A 14,839-nucleotide genomic window follows, 5' to 3' on the forward strand; every position below is an offset into this window, starting at 1 on the left:
CGCTGGAGGGCAGCTTAGTCTAGGAGCACCCCCCCTCTTACCCCCAGGCAGGGGACACCCCCCTCTCCTGGCTTTATCTGATGGGCAGCAGCCACTGATGGGCTGGGGGGCCTCAGCTCTGCAGACCCAGGAAACCCACATTTTCTCCTCTCCCTCCTCTAGACACAGCCTACCCTCTCCACTGCTGCTCCAACAGGAGGTAGCAGTGGGAAAGCTGGGCTCAGCTCCCATAGACAAGACACAAAGGCAACCCCAGAGAGCAGAAAGCTGGAGGGCAGCCCAAGGACGTGGCACCCACGCACACAGGAGGCCATGGCCACAGCCCCCCACAGAAAGCCATGGGCACAGTGCCCACACACAAGGAGGCCACGCACATGGTGCCCAAGCACACAGGAGGCCATGGACATGGTGCCCAGTGCACAGGAGGCCATAGACACGATGCTTACATGCATAGGAGGCCATGGCTGCAGTGCCACACGTACAGGCCACAGCCACAGCCCCCCCCCCACGAGGCCATGGACACAGGAGGCCTACGCACACAGGAGGCCACAGACATGGCGCCCACGCACACATGAGGCCACTGCCACAGCCCCACATGCACAGGAGGCCAGACACAGTGACCAAGCACGAAGGAGGCCATGGATGCACACAGGAGGCCACAGACAAGGTGATCACATGCACAGGAGGCCACAGCCACAGCCCTGTGCATAGGCCACAGCCAAAGCACCCATGCGCACAGAGGCCATGGACGCGGTGCCCATGCACACAGGAGGCCACTGACATGGTGCTCATGCGCACAGAGGCCATGGACACGGTGCCTACACACACAGGAGGCCACTGACATGGTGCCCATGTGCACAGAGGCCATGGACACAGTGCCCACGCATACAGGAGGCCACGGACACGGTGCTCATGCACACAGGAGGCCATGCACACACACAGATCACGGACACAGTGCCCACGCACATAGGAGGCCATAGGCATGGCACCCACGCACACAGGAGACCACGGGCATGGCACCCATGCACACAGGCCATGGATAAGGTGCCCATGCGCACAAGAGGCTATGGACATGGTGCCCACATGCAGAGGCCATGGACGTGGTGCCCAATGCACAGGCAGCCATGGCCACAGCCCCCACGCACAAGGAGGCCACAGCCATAGCCCCATGTGCACAGGCCACAGCCCCATGTGCACAGGAGGCCATGGCCATGGTGCCCACATGCAGAGAAGGCCACAAACATGGCCCTCATGGAGCCAAAGGCTCATTCCCACCCCCAGTTCTACACAGGGATGGAGGCCCACCCTACCCAGCCCTACCCCATTGAGGGTGAATGCTCTGGTGGGAGCTGGGATCACGGAACCCATGACGAGGAAGCCACAGGGACCTGTTCTCTGAGGCAGAGTCTAGCTCAGGAGCCCAAGGGGTGCTGGCAGGGGTGAGGCCAGGGACTCAAGGGCCACAAGGCTGACTTATGAAGTCTCAGTGGGCAAAAGCCCCGAGCTCCCAGGGGCTCCCGGGGTCTCCACACAGCACGCAGAGCCTGTGTGGCAGGGAAGGGAGAGAGAGCTAACTGCTCAGCAGCAAGGCTGGAGAGGAGTGTGGGCAGATGCTGGACAGGAGAGAAGGCCAGGCTGGGGCCTTGGGTGTGATAATGGGGTATGGAGGGGATAGAGGGAGCTCCCCCAGGTCTCTGTTCTGGGTGGGCTGGTGTCCCCAAGGCCTTGGAGCAGACAGCAGCACCGGGGCTTTGGGCCTGGCCACAGAAAACTCTGGGGCTTGGCAATGGGAGGTGGAAGCCTCCCGGCAGGCTGCTGCCCGGCAGGCTGCCGTCTGTCCTGCACCTGTCTGGCAGGCTGCTGTTCAGCAAACCTGCAGGGCGGCTAGATTCTGACCCGCTAGGCTGTCCTCCAGGAAACACCCGGCCTCTACCAGCAGAAACCGCAGGTGCAGCCCACGCAATCCCATGTGCTCACAAAGCCACAGCAGATCTTCCTTTATTGTAGGCAGATCCAGGTTCCTGAGCAGATGGTCTACAGAAAAGTCAAAAGTAACTAAGATTCGCGAGTGGTACTTTGCCAACAGAAATGAAAGCTAAACACAGCAGAACACAAAATAAACTATGGACATATTTGATTTGGTTTAATTCACAATGAACGTTTCAAAGCAGATTAATGGATTATCAGTTAAACATTACTGTTTGGAGATGATTTATGTTAAATGTATCTACTACATTTGCTAATTTAAAAATAAACTCCAGTATTGATGACAGTTATAGATACCATTCATGTTAAGTACATTTTTGATGATTCTCTCTTTTAACATCACAGAATGAGTAGACATTTTAATGGTAATACAGACACATTATAATTTTATGTCAGAGACAATATATGCATATTAAAATTCTATATACTTTGATAAGGTAAAAAATAAAGCTATATAAATTGATCTTTAGATTTTTTTTTTCTGCAAAAGTAGAATCACACTTCCATAATACTTCCAACAGATCTTCATTAAAGCTTTGTTTCAGCACGGCTTCAGTTCCTGTTCATCCACCCCTTGAGCTTAGAAAAGGATTGCCTTCATGGACAGTCGTCCTGTACTTAGTTATAAATGGGTAACTTCCAAAAGAAAGGTAGCACACACGGGGCTGATACATTGCATTGCCAATAAATAACAGGAAGTTGAAATAAACGTGGTTGTTAGTTCAGCACCGTCAGTGCGAACGCAGAAACGTGGCCGTGCACAGCCCAGGCCGGGCTTCCTCCAGTATCTGGGCGACCCGAGCCATGCAGAGCCATGACAGCGAGACGCTCTTCAGTGAGCTACAGGTGCCGTTGGCCGTGCCCACCTGGCTTCTCCAGCCTCAGCCCCCAGCACCTCATCTTGTCAGGCCCTCCCTGGTGCCCTTGGCTCTGCTTGTGCTCAGGAAGGGGTCACTGGGACCTGGAGTCAAGGGTGCCCATTGCTAGCTGGCATGTGGCAGGGTCCGGCCCCTGCTCCCAGAAGCAGTGTGTAGCCTAGGCAGGCCTGCCTGGTGGCCCCTTTTGTGACATGTGAGTGAGGGAGGACAGGGCTGGGAAGTAGCACTTCCGGAGGCCCAGGCGTGGGGAGAAGCTCACAGAGCCGGCAGGTGAGTGCAGCCCCACACATCTTCGCCCAGAGTTGTGGCCAGCGCCCTGCATAGCGTCCTTGGAAAGGAGCCGGAGCATGGGGACACAGGACAGAGTGCAGGCACAGGCAAGGGTCTTGTGCACCTCTGACTGCAGGGCTGCAGGCTGGCACACGTGCCCAGCTGTGTGGAGATGAAACTAAGAAGACAACATGGCCACTACCACAGGGGATGGGCTGAGACTTAGGACCGCTCATGAATACAGTAAAGTGATAAGTTACTAACATGTGTGACAGCAAACAAGATCTCCAAGGCTAAGAATTAGCTTTAGAGTTGAGATTATGTGCTCTAAGGTTGGTTTAGGGCAAGTCAATCCAGTCACTGTGAGGTGGAAAGTTGTACTAAATGATATCTGAAATGTCGTTTTGCCGGGTTCTTCCTCCCCTTATTCTTTACCTCACGCCTCTCGTCTATTTAAGATAATTAGGCACACTCATTTAATAATTTCCCAAGAAGTCCGGTGCCTTCATGCCGAGACCTGAGCTCCTGAGCCGAAAGGCGACAAATCCCACACAGAACCCAACCCTCAAGCAAGATTCTTCTATTTTTAAGGCTGATGGAAATTAAAAACCAACAAAACTGATTAAATTAGGACTGTGATAAAAAAAAAGTCAGAGGAAATCATTGTGCTCTTACAGTGCACAGCTCACTTTGCCCTCAGAAATTCTGAGAAACATGCATGCTGAGAGTAAAACCAAACCTCAAATATCACTCATTGGATATTGAAACACTCAGCCCAAACTCTCTTTTGAATTTAAACATAAAGTGGCCAAATTTTCATAAACTTAATAAATGAAAGCTTTAAAAACACACTTTAAAAACCAGGATACATTAACACATAAGAAATATAAACAGCTATGAAAATATTTCAGTGCAAAGGCAATTTTAAGATTCCTAAAAAAATACATTACAAATCATTTGTGAACTAAACAGAGACTCTGCACCCCCACCCCGGGTTATCGAGTTCTTAAAAAGGGCTGTAAAAATGCACACACCACCATTTGCGGGGTCAGCGGGATCCAGCACGGCACAGAGACCACCGCCAGGTGGGTGGGCACGGAGGGTGGGCAGGAATGGGGAGCTGCCTCTTCCGACCCCCATCTTTGGTGTGGTGCTTTCTCTCCTGCTGCCCTCCCCCGACCCCTGCTCCTGCTTTAACCCGCCCCCCCCCCCCCAGCTCAAACACACAAGTCGCATCTGCAGTCCCAAGTATCAGCTCTCGAGCGGAGATGGAGCCACGACGCCATCACCACCCCTGCCAGCTGCTGCGCGGCCAGCTGCAGCTGCCCTGGGCTAAGGCCTTCTAATTCACGTCTGAGGCTTGAGCCTCACACTGAAACCTTCTCTAAGTTAAGAACATTAAGGCTAATTGCATATTCTTCTATAAGTAGAAATCATGGTGTTGGAAGTAACAGGAACTCCGCAGTCTAGCAGCATTCTGATTGCCCATTCACCCAAAAAAACCCTGGACGGAATCCTCGGGCACAGGAGGGCTTGCAAGGAGGGAGCGGTGGGTGGTTCACTGGCACGCTGGCACGGGAGGTGCTGAGCAGGGCGCTGCTGCCAGGACCAGAGGGCCACATGGGGTTGGGACAGGTTTCGGGGGCCAGGCTCACCCCAGCTGAGGGCAGGTCTTCCCAGGTATCCAAGCCACTCCTCCATCACCCAGTTTTGCAACCAGGCACACCGAACCTGTCACCCCGGTGAGTAGCAGGTGGCTGCTGCAATGCTTTTGAGGGGCTGGTCTGGCTGTGCGGCCTGTCCCCCCACAAGGTCCTCCTCCAGAGCAGCAAGTGCTGGGGACTGAAGTCCTGGCCTTGAGCCGCTGCTTAGACACAAATTGGACACAGCTGGAGAAATCACTTAGACTTGGATGTGGGCACCACAGGGCTGTGGGTCAAGCGCAGACACCACCAGCCATGCTTGACATGGCCACTTCCCACGGGAGAAGGACAGAGTTCTCAGGAGAATGGCCAGTGTGGAGCAGAAGGACATGATTGCAGGACGGACATGGACCCACAGGGCCACAGACCAGTGGACGGTTCTTCGAGGGACAGCAGACAACGACAGTGACAGGAGGGCAGACACCCAAGCAGGGTCAGCCTTGTGCGGCAGGACACAAGACAGGACCAGGGCAAGGGTCCCTTTTCACAGTCCACAGGATGCAGAGCCACCAGGCCCAGGACACAGACTGCAGTGCTCCACGCCAGCATGCAGTCTGCACCATGCCCCTGGGGTATTCTTAGGGTCCGGGGCCATTGTGTGGGGTCTCCAGGTCGGACCCCCAGCAGCCAAGCCTCACACTGGATCTGCAGTAGGCTGGGAGGCCTGGGAAGGGCGAGAGAGCAGAGTACTCCTCGCTCCTCCAGAATACACAGGTCACGGGCCTAGGGAAAGAGCCACGTGGGGTGACCACGCACCCAGGGTGCTGAGAGCTGGGGCTCTGCAAAGAGGTAAGAGGGGTGAATTCTGAGACATGGTTCTGGAACTGCACGTTCTGCCAAAGAGAACAGAAGACACAGTCAACTGGCAGTTCTTGTGGCTGATCTACCCAACATCAGTGCCCACGGGACCTCTACCTGACACCAGAACCCACGGGATCTCTGTCTGACACCAGAACCCACGGGATCTCTGCCTGACACCAGAATCCACGGGATCTCTACCAGACACAAGAACCCACAGTCTATGCCTGATACTAGAACCCAGTCTCTACCCAACACCAGAACCCATGGGATCTCTACCTGACACCAGAACCCACGGGACCTCTACCTGACACCAGAACTCATGGGATCTCTACTCAACAACAGAACCCATGGGATCTCTGCCTGACACCAGAACCCACGGGACCTCTACCTGACACTAGAACCCATGGGATCTCTACTCAACAACAGAACCCATGGGATCTCTGCCTGACACCAGAACCCATGGGACCTCTACCCGACACCAGCACCCATGGGACCTCTGCCTGACACCAGAACCCATGGGATCTACCCAACGTCTCTACCCAACACCAACACCCACGGGACCTCTACCCAACACTAGCACCCCTAGGTCCTCTACCATCTCAGGCCATTTTGGCAGATGGTCAGTGCAGAGGGCTCACCCCCTGTGGCTGTCAGTGCCCAGGGGTGGGCACAAGGCCTTCTTGTAAACACCACCATGTTCAGAGAAGGCGGAAAGGCTCTGAACACTCAGACATGGAACACACGTGCTGACCAGCATGCCCTCAGCCTAGTGTTTCCTGACACAGTGGCCTGTGTGGCTTCCTGCAGCAGCCCGCTGTGGTCACAGCAAGCTTGCACAGCGGCAGGAGACTGTGTGCCTGTGTTCCCCACACAATCCCAGGAGAGGTGCCCAGGCTCCTTACGCAAGCAGCTCTCAGCTGTGTCACTTACCTGGGACACAAATTGTGTGCATGGATGTGTATGTGTGTGTTGTGTTTCCATCATGAAGCTCTGTTATAGAAAAGGCACAACACAGCAAAACTTTGGAGGAAAAACGGACAGTCTGAGAGTCACCGCACACTGGCCGTGCACACAGGCAGCGGCCTCAGTTACCTAGTGCTGAGCTACGCGTGCCTCGGCCGCGCTAAGAGGTTCTTCAGAAGTGGCCCGTCGCGGCTCGGCGTGGCATCGACTGGAGCTTTGAGCTGTGCACTCCTCTGCAAGGCGAGGAAAGACACTGAGACCTAGGCCTGCGGTGGGCGGGGGCCGGCGTCCGGTGCCTGGGCTGCTGCACACCGTGGCCCTGTGGGCACCGGCCGGTACTGTTTCCACACTCCTGCATTGTTTACAGTGCCTGCAAAGTGCTGCCACCAGACATGGCTTCCAAGCTGTTTCTTGGTAAGGACAACAGACTGCTCTCCAAAAGGTGCTCCCCTGAGATACCTGTGCCAGGAGCAGAGCTGGTGGCAGAGCTAAGGAACCACCCAAGGGCAGTAGCTGGAGGCTGCTGGCCCTAACACAACTGTGGATGCAGGGAGCACTTTCAGCCCTGCCCCCTCTGAGCATGTGGTCCACTTTCTGGGCTGAGCCAGGGGCAGTGTCTGTCCATCCTGCCCTACAGGTGGAGTGTCCTGACTCGGACCCATGTCCTAAAGACAGTCAGCTCAGGCCTGGGCCTGGGTGGCACCTGAACACAAGGCTTCTAGCCCTCAAGAACAAGGAGCGAGGGCACTGGAGGAGCTGAAGAGGTACAGGTTGGAATCGCAGACTCGAAGAGGTACAGGTTGGAATTGCAGAGGCAGGTTGGAACTGGTGAGTGACCAGTGAGGAGAGGGAGTGGGGGAGGAGCGGCAACCTCACAGCGGGTGCTGCAGAAGATATTGCACGACCCAATGGGAACAGACAGGGAGGGAGGGTGTGCACTGCACTGTGTGTGGACAGTGTACAGACAGCATGCACCCTGCTGTCTGGAAAAATCCACTCCACCAGGGCTTGACACCGTTGGTTCCTCCAAAGTTTTGCAGAATGGCTTTATGTGAACAGAGCACTTGTCTGTGATGTGTGCCTGGAACTTGTGCAGCAAGGCCTCTGTGCTCCCATCTGAGGCCGAGGCTTGCTCAGCAGGTGGAGTCTAGCTTCCGTGAATGCACGGAAGGCCCACACTTAGCTGCTTCCATGTGCTTATCCGTTTCCTAAGCATTTATCAGTGCTCTTAACCATCTCATCCAACAGTAGGCCGAAATTATGTATATATTTATTCTAAAATTTCAATGGTTTACTTGGCCTTAAAAATATACTGTCTTGTTAGTTTAAAAGCTATAAAAGATGAACTGCCACTGAAAGGGGGAGAAACACCTGTCCTTTGCTCTAGAATGTCCTGCTTCAGGAGTGGGATAGGAGGGCAAGAATGCAGACACATGTGTTGGCACCGCTGGCCTGGGCAGCTCTGGGAGCCATGTCCGCGCTGGGGAACGAAAGTTGAACAGTCACAGCGCCTCTTCCAGACATGGTCAGCCTGTCCTGGCTCAGATGTCCAGAGGGCTGTGGAGGTCACTGAAAGCCCAGGAGAAGGCTTTTTCTGAAAATCTTTTAAAAATGGTGGAAAGGGACTCTGGCACGTATGTGCTCACAGTCAGGGGGCCTCAGCCTGCGATGCTCTGTGGGTCTGTGAGCAAACTGCTCCCTCTGGATCTTCCTCAGTTCCCCTGCCCCCTCAGAAGTGTAGGTGAGCAGCCTTGCTACGGTCCCAGGGACAGGCAGAGAAGGGCTACACTGTGGCTGCTGTGTTCTGGCTGGCAAGGCTGCTTGCAGGCTGTATGGACTGCTCAGGGTGGGCCTGGGCCTGAACTCCTGAGCCCCAGTGGCGCGGGGAGCACTGAGCAGGAGCACTAAACTTGCTGATGGACACCGGGCTGCTGCCGAAGAGGGTGTAGCCTAGTCAGTGGGTGAGCTGCTTACTGTCTACGTGTCACTGTGTGCACTGGTCTCAGCACTAAGTCCCCCCGTGGCCGTGGCCATGGCCCCCAGCTTAGGAAAAGGCGGAGAAGGTCACCTGTTGGTCAGAAACTGAGACCACTGGTGGTCTGGGAAAGCATAAAGACGGTGGGCTGCTCAACCGAACGGCACCGGTTCCGGGCCTGTGGGCCGGGGAGCGATTACACAAGTGGTGGTTATTTAGGCAAAGCATGGAGGACAAAGAGGAGGAAAGAGAGAAGACAGGTGAGTTGGTTATAGGCAAACATTTCCTAGCGCATTCAAGCCACTGTCCTGCGCACACAGTGTGAAGCACAGGACTCTCCATGATGCCGCCCGCTCCCTCCTGGCTTTATGCCTAGTAGGCTGCCTCTCTCGGCTCAGCAGCAGGCCTGCACACACTGCAGGGACAACATCCCCATCCCCCTCCTCAGGATGCCCACCCAGCAGCCTCTCACAGAGCGGGGTCTGTGGCAGGCCCAGGCAAAACTCTAGACAAATGCCTGCTCTGGCAGGCCTGCTCGACAGCCATGACATAAAGGGTGGAGAGTGGAGCAGGTGGCATGGCTCTCAGCATCTGAGTCAGCAAGGTTCTAGGAATGCCTACAAGCCAGTCCCACTTTGGGATCAGCAGTAGGGCAGGTCTGCCTGTTTTTCACCCTCAATGTGGCCTGCTAGCACTACCCAGGGACTGGAGTCCTGGTGTCTGCATCTGGTGGCATGGGTCGGGCTGGCTCCCACTCACAGGAGTTGCTGTGGCCACTGCCTTCCCCCTTCCATGGGGTTCCATGGAGGTCCCCTGCACTGGCCTCCATCTCATGGGAGATTAGATAGTCTGATCAGACATTCCTTAAAGGTTGGTCACAGTGGATGTTGCCAATATCCTGGTGAGACGTGGCTTGGTCCACATGGCAAAGGCCCGAGCACGCTTAGCTCACATGGGCCAGGGCCAAGTCCTCACCATACCTACTTCACAGCATGGCTGTGTGACGGCTCTTCCTGAGCTCTTGGCCACTTTGGGAGGGTGTAAAACAAGCAGCTGCCCCAGGGCCAGGGTTCCCTGGTGTTAATGCAAACTGGGTCATATTCACACCCTTAAAGACAACAGGATTTAATCTTTAAAAGTGATGATTAATTCAGGTTTTTGTGGATTTAAAAAAATTAATTTTTGTATTTAACCCTTGTTCTCTGATTCTTTTCTTGTATCCCCTGATTAGGTATAAACATCAAATTAAATGTCGTTTTTCTTGACATTCATTAGACTTAATGTTTCAAATCATGCATCATTAGGATTACATTAGTAGGATGAGAATGATTGGTGTTATGAAACCTAAACCTTCCATGCTCTATCTCAGCTATTACTTCCCTGCTGTAGCCTAGGTACTCAGGTGAGTGGGCTGGAGCGGCAGGCTACGTACCTGGGTTTTCTCAGTTGCTGTGGGCCACAGCTGCCTGCACAGGACCTTCTTCAGCACGTCCGGGAGGAGGCTGACGATGATGAGCAGGACAATGGCTAGCCAGGAGGGCCCGCTGGACAGCATGTGTATGAACACATAGTACATCCTTTGGTAGCTAAGGAAAGGCCTGTGAGAGGGAGACGGTGAGGTCAGACCGTGCAGAAGGGACACTGATACGCGTCTCTGTCCCTTCCTTTGGAGGCTGCACTGGACGAGCCACCGCACCCACTCACTATCAATCTGTCAGGCTCCTCCTTGTTAAGAACATGGGGGTCTGATGAGCGGGAAAGGGAGGGAGGATATGCACATCCCAAGAAACATCCCAAGAAACAGGGGTCCCTGGGGCCTTGCCCAGGGCAGAGGCTGAGGAAGAAAGCCCCTCAGATTCCCGGCTTCCCAGCCATCAGGACTCGGGTTCTGCGGCTCTGGTCAGGGCTGGGGAACCATCTAGACCTTCCTCTCAGCCTTCCCCAGGCTCTGGGAGCCTGTGATATGTCTTTTGAACACAAGAGGGCTCCAGCTGGCCACACTGTGGGGAGGAGGAGAGCATGGGCCACAAAAAACATTTCACTGATTCTTGGAGGCAGCTCCTCTCTAGGGGAACACAGATTTACGGTTGGAAGATGACCAGGAAGAGGCTGGGGCCCACCAAGACCCCAACTAACACGGTGCGGACCCATTCCCGCAGGGCCCTGATCTGCTCAGACTTCCGTCTGCTCCAGGGCCTTTTTACGTGCAGCCACTTTGGGAAAGCGCTTTCCTGCTCTTAGGACCGGAGGCTGCTGTGACCCAGACGCCAGCTTGCTGATCCGCCTACAGTGTGGCAGCTGTTACTGTGGTGTGCAGAGCATGCGGTGTGGAGACCCAGGCCGACAGGGCCTCACTAGAGGAGGCACGCTCAACGGTGGGGACGTCCCTCACTTCATTGCAAACGACAACTTTCTCTGAGGTTGTCTTTGGCCTTCCAGGGCTGCAGCTTGCTGGTTGTGCCCCTGCTGTCTATCCCTGACTTTCCAGAGCTGCAGCTTGCTGCCTGTGTCCTGTAGCCCACCACAGCCTGTAATGGTGCCTCCCCTTCTGGGAGAGCATGTCTTAGCAGGGAGCATCCCAGGGCTCTGGATTAAATGTGTCCTACAAAGCCCATTTGGACCTGTGACCCAAGTGGCCTTTGGAAGGTGATAGGACTAGGTGAGGCCCTGAGGTGGGGCCCCAGTGGTGTTAGTGGAGCTGGAACACTGCCCCTCATGTGACAGCCTTGGCGTGTCGGGTAGAGCAAAGGGTCCTCCCCAGGTGCCCAGGAGATGCTGGAGCCTTGCTCTCTGACTTCCAGCCTTCAGAGCTCTGGGATAAAGAAGCTCACATTTATTAGCAACCACTCAGCCGCAGGCATCCTGCTGAGCAGCAGGCGCAGACGGCGAGGGCTGGCCAGCAGGCACACCCCCAAGCACTGACCCGGCCCTGAAGGCAAGGTGCTAAGCAGTACTCATCCCCTGATAGCTTCCCGCTTCTTACCAGATTATCCCTCCCCAGAGCAAGGAGAAGACGATGTAGAACAGCAGTGACCCCCAGATGACAAAGTGGTTGATCCAGGTCCAGTAGTGTGTGTCCAATGCCAGCTGCAGGGAGAAGAAGAGGCTGTTAACGGTGCCCTCTCTGGACATCCACAGAAGAGATTGCAAAGCCAGAACCCAAACTCACCAACAACCAGTGTCTACACAGAGCTTTCTGGGAAAATTCAGACCAAACCCTGGCTTCCGCTGCAGGCAGCCCCTGGGACCTTGGGGGGCAAGTGTGGCAGGCCAAGCTGCTGTCAATGGCCATGACAATGGTCACACGAACACAGGAGACCTGCCTGCATCTCTGTCAACTCAGTCTCCTTACAAAGTTCGACTGGACTTCAAATAGGGCTGGTATTTTCAAAATGTGCTCATCTGTCCACACAAAGTTACACTTCGATCATATTGATGGGGCTACATCTCATTTAAATAAGTGAATCCTGTCACAAAGACTCCTTTCCCTTTCCAAAGGAGAGCCTCATCACTTCCTTCACTCCTGAGCCATTCTTCAGGTTTGTGTGTAGCATCACCCAGGTTCCCTGGGGACCCAGGGGCCCTGGACAGGGGTGCAAGGGCTCAGGTAGTGGGCACCACCCCTACCCTACCATGTGGACACCTCTAGGTGCTGCTACTCACCTTCAGAGTAACGGTGAACACCATCACGGTGAACACCAGGGTCCCGAAGGTCCAGTTCCCAAACATCTGTGGGGAAGAGAGTTGGTGAGCTTGTGACCCCACTCTGTCCTCCTGCATACTCGTTCTATACCTCTTGGCTTATGCACACTGGCCCAAAGATTATGGAGATGTGGCTGGGGAAGCCCTAGTCAGCTGAGTGATGCAGACCGACTCCAGGCTGCCCATCAGACCTCCTACCAGCCCTGCTGCTGACCTCAGTATCTGCACAGGGCAAATGGCCTCTGCCACGCACAGAGAGCCCCTCCCAACGGAGTTAGGTAAGTACATGGGACAAACTTGGGCACCTCCTACTCCATTTTCTGTCAAAGAGACATTCACCCCATTCCCTGCTCTGTCTGGCTCAAGAACAAGCTCAGGGAAGCATGAGCTGCCCACTGCTGGGGTAACAGCCAGGGATACCCAGACACACGGGAGACAGCATCAAGGTGGGCCCTCCAGGGAAAACAGCAAGACAGAGAAGCAGCAGACAGGTGGGACAGAGTCAGACAGAAACCACCCTTCCAGAGACCAGCCCTACAGCCAGAGCCACCAATAGCCAGCCAGACCCACGAGGAAGGGAAGACTGCAGGCTGTGGGGCTGCCCTCTCAGGAGTACGGGCGGGAGTCCTGGTGACACGTTTCCTCCTAGATGCAGACACTGCAGTTCGAGGCTGCAACCCAGAAGGCTTCCTGGAATGGCTGTTTCCCGTAAGCAGGCACTTACAGCTTGGTCCACAAACTGTGGTTCTGAAAGAATTCCTAGTACTTCTTCGTAAAAGAAAATGAGTCCTAGTTTACACAGATTCAAAGTGCTAGACACTAATGGCTTTCCTTAGTTACTTTAAATCAAAGAATTATGCTTACAGCGTGCCTCACAACTCAGTGCCCGTGTGAGGGGGGAGGGAACACTGGGGGAGGGATGCCTGCCATGTGAAAGTGTTAGGACTTTACTCAAGGAATCCAACGACTTCTGCTCCCTTTGTCCTATGGTGACTTGGAAACTTCCAGCCCACAGTGCTCCTCAGCCAGATGACAGCCCTGGGACGCCCAGCCACTTCAGTAGACATTTCTGATTATCCCTTTGGCCCCTGTGGGTGCTGGGATAGCATGCTGCTGCAGCCAATGGGCTGAGGCCAACACAAGGCCAAGCACACAGGACGCATCCAGAGAGGCAGACACAGTCCCAAAGTGCACAGGACACATCCTGGGAGGAAGACTTGGCTCCAAAGTGCACAGGACGCCTCCTGGGAGGAAGACCCGGCCCCAAAGGGCCAGTGTCTATTCAAAAACTCGATGGACACTTGTCACAGTGCTCTCTGGCCAGGCACAGTAGCTCAATCTGTCCAGGCTACTTGGGAAGCTGAGACTGGAACACCATTCTAGCCCATCTCAGAGCAGAGTTCACAGGACTCCACTGCAATACAGAAAAGGCAGTGGCGGGGGTGGGGGGTGGGGGGGGTGGAGTGGTGTGCCTGCGTCCTAGCTATGGCAGGACCTCAAAACCAGAAGACTGAAGTTTATGCACTGCTCAGGACAGAGAGCAAGACCTCTCAAAGCCAGTGAGCACAATAAAAGGGCTGGAGACATGGTTCAGTGGTGGAGCACCTGCTTAGCAAGCCTGAGTTCAAATCCTAGTGATCTCCCCTCTGGAGTTCACCTCTGCAGCCAGGAATAAGGGTGAGAGTGAGCGGCTATGGGCTTGAGCAACTGGAAGAGAGCTGTCCACACCGTACCCCGCAGGAATCACAGTGAGGGAGGAAACACAGTGGGCTCTAAGGAAACCAGGCAAGAGCACTCTGTGGCCAAGGTGTGTAGGAGTCAAGGGAATGATGTCACACATCTGGGCTGCCCTTTAACCTTCAGCAGTCCGCCGGCCCCCCCGCCCCTTCCCCGTGCTTGCTTATAAGGCAGGAAATAGTCCCTCAGCCTCCTTCCTGCTAAGTCTCCTGAGGTGTAGTGAACGTCCAACTTAGGGTGCTGTTCAGCCCCAAGTCCAGGAAACATGCACCACCACAGTCCTCTGGGCAGACAGAAATGAGGCACAGCCTCCTCAGTGTGAAAGCCAGAAAGCACAATGGCCTACTCTCCCTGAGTCCATGGTCCTCAGCTGGTGGTACCAGCTTCCTGAGACAGATGGTCTGGAGCTATCTCTTGGGAGCCCCAACTCCTTCAGCTGCCCAGGCCCATGATTCCATCAGGATCTGGGTGAGAAGTGGGAGTAAGTCCCAGGATACTGGTACCCCTTCTCAGGGCTGCCAAAGACATCTTTTCCCACCTCCAAATTATAAGGTTTGTGACCTCTTCAGCATTGTCCTACTGAGAAAACACTTTCTGACAACTAACACTTCCACAACATACCTCCACCATGGGTCACTGACTCACACCTCCACAGCACACCTCCACCATGGGTCACTGACTCACACCTCCATAGCACACCTCCACCGTGGGTCACTGACTCACACCACCACAGCACACCTCTACCGTGGCTCACTGACTCACACCTCTACACCTCCACCATGGGTCACTGACTCACACCTCCACAGCACACCTCTACCGTGGGT

The 14,839-nt window shown here is 54.7% G+C and overlaps 1 protein-coding gene across 3 annotated transcripts in view; it reads right to left on the reverse strand.

The window, feature by feature from the left end:
- Positions 1-4,837: 4,837 nt before the first annotated feature.
- Atp11a (ATPase phospholipid transporting 11A) overlaps positions 4,838-14,839 on the reverse strand; it is a 99,272-nt gene continuing 89,270 nt past the window's right edge. The window contains exons 26-30 of one of the 3 annotated variants that reach the window (XM_070002594.1): positions 12,240-12,305; positions 11,560-11,663; positions 10,009-10,174; positions 6,731-6,834; positions 5,584-5,670 (exon numbers count right to left, since the gene is read on the reverse strand). In XM_070002594.1, coding sequence (XP_069858695.1) covers positions 6,742-6,834; positions 10,009-10,174; positions 11,560-11,663; positions 12,240-12,305 — 429 coding nt within the window. In that variant the 3' untranslated portion in view covers positions 5,584-5,670; positions 6,731-6,741. Of the gene's footprint in view, positions 5,671-6,730; positions 6,835-8,669; positions 8,755-10,008; positions 10,175-11,559; positions 11,664-12,239; positions 12,306-14,839 lie in introns of all 3 variants that reach the window. The other 2 variants (XM_070002595.1, XM_070002593.1) reach the window with 2 other exon arrangements.

Source organism: Dipodomys merriami, unplaced genomic scaffold (genome assembly GCF_024711535.1).
Source record: "Dipodomys merriami isolate MVZ:Mamm:240054 unplaced genomic scaffold, mDipMer1.0.p SCAF_6, whole genome shotgun sequence".
NCBI classification, from domain to species: Eukaryota; Metazoa; Chordata; class Mammalia; order Rodentia; family Heteromyidae; genus Dipodomys; species Dipodomys merriami.